The 7573-nt window shown below is 41.0% G+C and overlaps 1 protein-coding gene across 1 annotated transcript; it reads left to right on the top strand.

Moving 5' to 3' along the window:
• Nucleotides 1-253: 253 nt before the first annotated feature.
• LOC139449063 (serine/threonine-protein phosphatase 6 regulatory ankyrin repeat subunit A-like) lies at nt 254-6057 on the top strand. Its single transcript, XM_071230531.1, has 4 exons — nt 254-287; nt 2972-3175; nt 3377-4089; nt 5926-6057. The coding sequence occupies exons 1-4, from the start codon at nt 254-256 to the stop codon at nt 6055-6057; spliced, it is 1083 nt and encodes a 360-aa protein (XP_071086632.1).
• The last annotated feature ends 1516 nt before the right edge of the window (nt 6058-7573 follow it).

Raw genomic sequence — 7573 nt, 5'->3', positions numbered from 1 at the left:
AGATGATACTGCTGTGTGACTTAAGGAACCTGCTCTTGATGTTATCATTTTACTTGATGATTGTACTTTCCACGTGCAGCACTAAACAAAGTAGCCTTTTGGTTGACAGGGCTGTCACTATCAGTAGCATTGGCATCAAAATGTGTCAAGTAAAATGTATTGAAACAGGTGGCTGTTTGGGTTTTGAATACAATTTTGAAACTTTAACCTGCCGTCTACCAGCTGGTGAATCAAAGAAAACTACGGAGAAACCATGGTCTATTTTTCTCCTAAAGAATCAGCCAAATGTAAGTAAATTGATGAAAATGTGTTGATTTATCTCGATGTTATTACTGTATGATACTGAGTGTGAGTGAGTGCAAACAAAATACATAAATTAAAGTCCATGTGAAAACAAATAGTGACTGTTCGACTTAAAGTTTACATCGCATCGGCAATAATTTAGCCATATAGGAAAGGAAACTAGGTATTAGATTTTCAATATCTAATGCTATACATAGATTAAGTCTTATCAATTAAAAAAAGGCTACACACAAATAATAACCGAAGTTAGACCAACCTTACTGGGGATCATGGGGACTTGCAATACATTTCCTTCCTGCATGATTCCTCCACAGGATTTATGCCATCACTTTTAGTGAGAAAATATGCCGAAACGTGAAAAACCTCGTCCATTTGCGTAGTTTTCCTTTGTTTACATCACGTGCATCGTTTCATTCCAAAGCTGGTAAACAACAACATAGATATTTTGAAATTGCGTCAGTCATGACACAGTCATTTATTTCTGGACATATTTTTCCTTAAATGAGAGTCATATACGCAAGAATTCTGTTTCAGGGGAAACCCTGGTTAGGGTTTGAAAAATTCATAAAAAAATGGAAAATTAATAAAAACAATTTATTTCTTTTGACTGCACCCCTCCATATGACACAGATTATATGTACTAAGTTTGAGATGAACCCACTGAATAGTTTAAGAGAAATCGCCCGGACAAAGTTTTCAGACGGCGTTAGGGTTTGAAAAATTCATTAAAAAATGGAAAATTAATAAAAACATTTTTTTTCTTTTGACTGCACCCCTCCATATGACACAGATTATATGTACTAAGTTTGAGATGAATCCACTGAGTAGTTTAAGAGAAATCGCTCGGACAAAGTTTTCGGACGGACGGACAGATGGACAGACGGACGGACGGAATCTTGATATAAGTATATTGATACCGGATGCTGTTCGTTTACAATGGCATTTTTAATAATCCGAACGTACTAAATGATCAATGGTACTTCTGTTGTATTTTTTCCGGAAACCACATTGAATGTTAGTGATTATATTGTTGGTTTCGAACATACGTTCCACGTTTTACAGACACAGCTGGTGAATTATATAGGTCGATAATTTAAAGGATCTGAATTATCCCGGCCAGGCTTTGGTATAGGGATTACAATGGAAATATGCCCCAAAGAAGGATAATTCCCTGAAGTCCATATGTCATCAAAGATACTAAGCAGAACTTCTAAACACGATTCAGGCAAGTGTTTCAGAAGTTGATAATGGATAAGGGAGAGAATATTTGGACAAAATTGAATACAATTGATGTGTATCAATTCTAAATTCCTTTCAAAGACTTGATAATTGATGTTGTCAGCACCTGTTGCAGTATCGGGGGCTTGATGTTTGTACTTGTTGTTGTAATTTAGATACGTAATTAGATTATGAAGAGTGTTTAGCCAAAGCTTTGCCAAGTTTATTTGCAATGGCAGCTTTGTCAGTAAGCTGTTGTTGTTGTCCGTTGTTTAACGCCGCACTCAGCAATATTCCAGCTATATGACGGCGGTCTGTAAATATTCGAGTCTGGACCAGACAATCCAGTGATTGACATCATAACCATCGATCCACGCAATTAGGACACGATGCCATGCATCAACCAAGTCAGCGAGCCTGACCACCTGATCCCGTTAGTCGCCTCTTACGACAAGCATAGTCGCCTTTAGATTACCATCTTCAAGATGATGAAAGGCATATTTTGAACCTTTACCTTTGATTTTCTGTTTCAAATCCGGATTCGGGAATTGATTTTGGATACATACCTTCTCCACGACAATCCACGAAATCGCAATCAATTCTTTCACTAGACTTAGACACTAAAAACCTTTCAAAATATAAGCCAAGTACTTATGAAGCTGCACACTACAAACATGCTCCTCCTCAGGGTTAATGACATCAGAAATAGACCATGACATGACATTCACAAAAGCATGGAGTAGAGTTTCTGCCTGATGTTTTTGACTCCAGTATTAATAATCAGAAATCAACATTTTCTTAGCTACTTCTGTTTGCAGATCTTGACTGAGGCCTGTGCATCCACGTCTTGCGATCAAGGTTCGGAATGTTTGAGGACTCGGTCAGGAAAATATGTTTGTGTAAAAGGTAAGCAGTATCATTGTTTCAGTTAATCTCCTTGAAGGTGATTTATCTGAACTGGAATATTACAAAGGTGACGGGAAAGATACTCTCTGTAAGCGATTAAGGCTAATGCCCAAATTATACATTTCAAGGTTTTGTTATCATCATTATTGACATCAGTCAATAATCACTGCCATCATTGTATATCAATACTTTCAGTAAAAATCACATAATTGTTAAATCCCCGTTTGTAAAGGGAAAACAAACGTTCAGCGAATTGGCTGGTCCAAACTCGTTTACATACAGGCCACCCTGATATAGCTGGAATAATGCTGAGTGAGGTGCTAACAAACAGACAAAAATATCTCACCCCCCCCCCCCCCCCCCCCCCCCCATACCTGGTACACTGAGCCACCATTAGTGGCATGTCAATTGAACCAGGCCACTCGCCTCCACCTCCCATGCCTAGCGATATACATGGTTTGTTGGTAATCATACAAAACAAACGTGTGATTGATGTTATGTTTCCTTGGTGTGCTATTGCTAATAAGAGCTGACATATTTATAGTTGGGAAGCAGTCCTATCCTGAGAGATGTCCGCTAAAGAAACCTCCCAAGAATGGAAAGCAAGTGGACAAAGCGTTTCATGATGCCTGCTTGGTGGGGGACATGTGCCAGGTGGGGAACATCTTGTCTGGAGGAAAGGTAGAAATAAACAGCAGGGGAGGTAAGTACAATAGGACACCAGTGATGGAGGCAGCACATAAAGGAAATGGGATCGTGTTTGACTTTCTTGTGAGTAAAGGATGTGATTTGTCACCTGTTGACACTGTTGGAAACACCATTCTTCATTTGGCCTATGTTGGAGGAGACATTGCGACAGTGAAGTATGTTCTATCACAGGGTATCGTGAGCATCAACAGCAGAGCACAATATGGAAGAACACCTTTGGTGAGCGCAACATACTCCGGACAGAAAGAAGTGTATGACTTACTTGTGGATAAAGGAGCCAATGCTTCCGTAGTAGATGATAATGATGACAATATCCTTCATGTCGGCTGTTCCGGGGGACACATTGAAATGGTAAAACATGTCCTATCGCAACATATCGTGGACATCAACAGTAGAGGACACGACGGGAGGACACCTGTACTGAAAGCGGCATACTGGGGATATAAAGAAGTGTTTGACTTACTTGTTGGTAAAGGAGCTAATGCTTCCTCAGTAGATGATAATGATGATAATATCCTTCATATGGCCTGTAGAAAAGGACACGTTAAAATGATAAAGCATATACTCTCACAACATATCGTGGACATCAACAGCAGAGGACGACACGGGAGGACACCTGTAATGAAAGCGGCATACTGGGGACATAAAGAAGTGTTTGACTTGCTTGTTGGTAAAGGAGCTGATGCTTCCTCAGTAGATGATAATGATGATAATATCCTTCATATGGCCTGTAGAAAAGGACACGTTAAAATGATAAAGCATATACTCTCACAACATATCGCGGACATCAACAGCAGAGGACGACACGGGAGGACACCTGTACTGAAAGCGGCATACTGTGGACGTAAAGAAGTGTTTGACTTCCTTGTTGGTGAAGGAGCTAATGCTTCCTCAGTAGATGATGATGATGACAATGTCCTTCATCTGGCCTGTAAGGGAGGACACGTTAAAATGGTAAATTATTTACTCTCACAACATATCGTGGACGTCAACAGCAGGGGACGATACGGGAGGACACCTGTACTGAAAGCGGCAAAAGTGAACATGAAGAAGTGTTATACTTACTTGTCGGTAAAGGAGGGAATGCTTCCTAAGTAGATGATAGCGATGACAATGTCCTCCATCTGGCCTGTGAAGGAAGACACGTTAAAATGGTAAAGTATGTACTCTCACAACATATCGTGGACATCAACAGCAGAGGACACAACGGGAGGACATCTGTACTGAAAGCTGTGAACATAAAGAGTGAGTGAGTATGGTTTTACGCCGCTTTTAGCAATATTTCAGCAATATCACGGCGGGGGACACCAGAAATGGGCTTCACACATTGTACCCATGTCGGGAATCGAACCCGGGTCTTCGGCGTGACGAGCGAACGCTTTAACCTCTAGGCTACCCGACCGCCCCGTGAACATAAAGAAGTGTTTGACTTACTTGTGGGTAAAGGAGGGAATGCTTCAGGGAAAGATGACTATGGCAACGACATCCTTGATATGGCTTGTGATAATGGACATTTGGACTTGGCAAAGTACGTCCTCTCGCAACACGTAGTGAAAAGTCAGAGGACATTACGTGACATCTGTGAGTGAGTACAATACAACACCCCACTGGCAATATCATTGCCAGGTAGAGACGATAACAAGGTACACATCTCCCATAAAATCATGTTCGGTAAAATAGTAATGTAAACATAACTGTTTTGATGTAAAACAAATGTAGATAAACGTTAATATATGTACGTCAATAAAAGCATATGTATTATTTATTACCGACCTGGTGCAGTGTAAACATGTGACAAAACAAACTGTTATGAAATATGTTTGACGTAATACGTGCATGAAATAGATTGACTTTGAGCCACTCATTTATAAGTTTGATTGCAAACGTATACAAGAGTGCTGTATGTCCAGATATACACATGCACAAAAGTTAAGCGCCACTTCCCATATTTGTGAGCTGTTACTTTTGGCACTTAATGATGACTATTATAACGAGATGTACGATTGTTAAAAGCCGTAAATGTAAACCTCATGTGATGCAAAAGTTGTCCCATAGCAAGTTTATCTTGTGTTCGAAAAGAATATGAGCAGAATGGAATTTTACTGAAGACCAGAAATTGAAGGATTAGAAAACATTGAAAAACCTTTTTTTGTCATGTAACTGTCATGATATCAGCAGACCATATCAGGTGTCACAAAGACACCCTAGGAAGTGCAGAGTCTATTGCAAGACAGAAACGTCAGTAACGTGTGTATGATCCACGGACACTGACCACAGCTTCAACCCTACGCCTCATGTTCATTACTAGTCGTTGAATGCCTCTCTGAGGCAAACGGATCCATTCTTCGTAAAGTGCAGCTTCAAGTCCAGCGAGGTTTTTAACTGGGGGATCACTATGTCTGATTTTCCGGCCAAGAATGTCACAGAGATGCTCAATTGGATTAAGATCCGGACTACAGGCCGGCCAAAGAAGAGTGGTAATAGCTTCTTGACGCATATAAGCTAAAACTGCCTGAGATCTGTGTGGTCTAGCATTGTCGTCCATGTAAACAGGTCTTGTCTGAAGAGGATGGTTGTCAAAATGAGGGACTACCACTGGACGAAGAACGGCATCTTGGTATTGTTGGCCATTCAGGTTTCCACGAACTGTCACCAGCGGAAGTTTGCAGCCGAAGGAAACACAACCCCATATCATGACAGACCCCCCGCCACATGCTAAGGTCTTCTGGATGTTCCTTGGTGCAAAACTAGTGTTACGGTGCCTCCAAACACGTATTCGACCATCAACAGTTCGTAGCAGCATTCGACACTCGTCAGACCAATGGACCCTTCTCCAGTTCCATCGACTACGGGCACGACACCATATCAGACGATTCCGCATGTGCCTCTCAGTCAGATGAGTACGTTTTACTGGTCTTCTAGCTGTATAACGAGCCGTTCTGAGGCGATGCCTTACGGTCATCGTCGAGAGTCTCTGATGGGTAATCCACTGCAGTCTTAAATCTGTTGAAGTGGCAAATGGATTTCGTCTGACTATCCTGAAAAGACGTCTATCCTCTCTGTTAGAGGTCTTTCTTGGGCTTCCAGACCTATGCCTGTCATTGACATCATTGGTTTGACCATGTTTGACAATCAAACGAGTGATAACACTGTGATGACGACCCATTTGTCTTGCAATGGCCCTGCGTGACATGCCAGCATTTTTCATGCCTATCAATTGCCATCTTTCAGCGTTCGTTAACATACTCCTCACCATGGCTGATTTTCAATCTCTATTGGAAGGGGAATCTCACACAGGAGCAAAATGCAACCACGTGTCTGAAACTTGAATTTCATTATTTAAAGGGTTTTGGAACTGCAGCAACACGTAAAGCACGCTTTACTTGTGGTATCTGGACACATTTGGGTTCATGAATCTATGGAAGCCTAATTCAGTCATACTTCATCATACTTCGTATTTCTGATTCCCACACGTGAAATCAAGAGACTATGAATATGGTGGCGCTTAACGTTTGTGCATGTGTATAGATATTAACGTTATTTCATTTAGAATCACCTGCTTTCTGAACAACTAAATCGGAGTATTGATGCATTGTTGTATGTAGTGTAAGGTATTGACACGTACCTGAGTGACTATAGTTGCTAATATTATAGTGTAGTGTCCATGAACTGGCTGGTTATCCTTATATTCAAGTAAGGAGGAGAGAGGTATTTCCGATAGTAGTTAGGAGGAAAGAAGAACCTCTAACACTACTTAAGGAGAACGTTCTCTGATTTTATGTGAGGTGAAAAGTTTTTCCAACACTATGTAAGGAGATAAGTATCTCCGAGGCAGTGCGTATTATAGGATGAACACAGCCGTGACATCCTAGTAACGCAGGTACCCTCAACTCTGTGGGGAAACCATCGCCTCGGTGTGAAGATCATCCATTCTCTATTACGAGGTATTGTCCTCTTGTGAACTGTACATTGACATCCGAAGTACTGCAGTTGTTGAATATACAGCCTTTGAATAATGAACCCGGTGCTGGCTTGTTTTTCAACCATGGCTCAACCAAAAATACACAAACGTGCATTGGATGAATGTTTGTCCTCTGATGAAGACAGTACATTGAACAGATTGTCTGATAGTTGGAGTAGATTTTTGGTCGTATCCTCAACTGATGGTGAACGGCTAAAACTAAACCCATTTGCAACATCACAAGCAATTCATGGTATCGTTGGTGATGTGCAAGCTGTGAAAAATTTAGATCGGGTTTCCTTCTCATAGAATGTAAAACAGCAAAGCAAACTGCTACTCTATTCGCCACAAAACAGCAGTAAAGGCATCGTTAGAGACAGGGACAGTTGGCTGTCTGATGTGAGTGAAACAGAACTTGAAGCTGAGTTACAAAGTCAAGGTGTAACGAACGTCACACGGTTTACATCAAAGAGAAAT

The sequence above is a fragment of the Haliotis cracherodii genome, unplaced genomic scaffold (assembly GCF_022045235.1).
Source record: "Haliotis cracherodii isolate W230 unplaced genomic scaffold, xgHalCrac1.p SCAF_7, whole genome shotgun sequence".
NCBI classification, from domain to species: domain Eukaryota; kingdom Metazoa; phylum Mollusca; class Gastropoda; order Lepetellida; family Haliotidae; genus Haliotis; species Haliotis cracherodii.
This window is presented reverse-complemented; position numbering and strand designations above follow the sequence as displayed.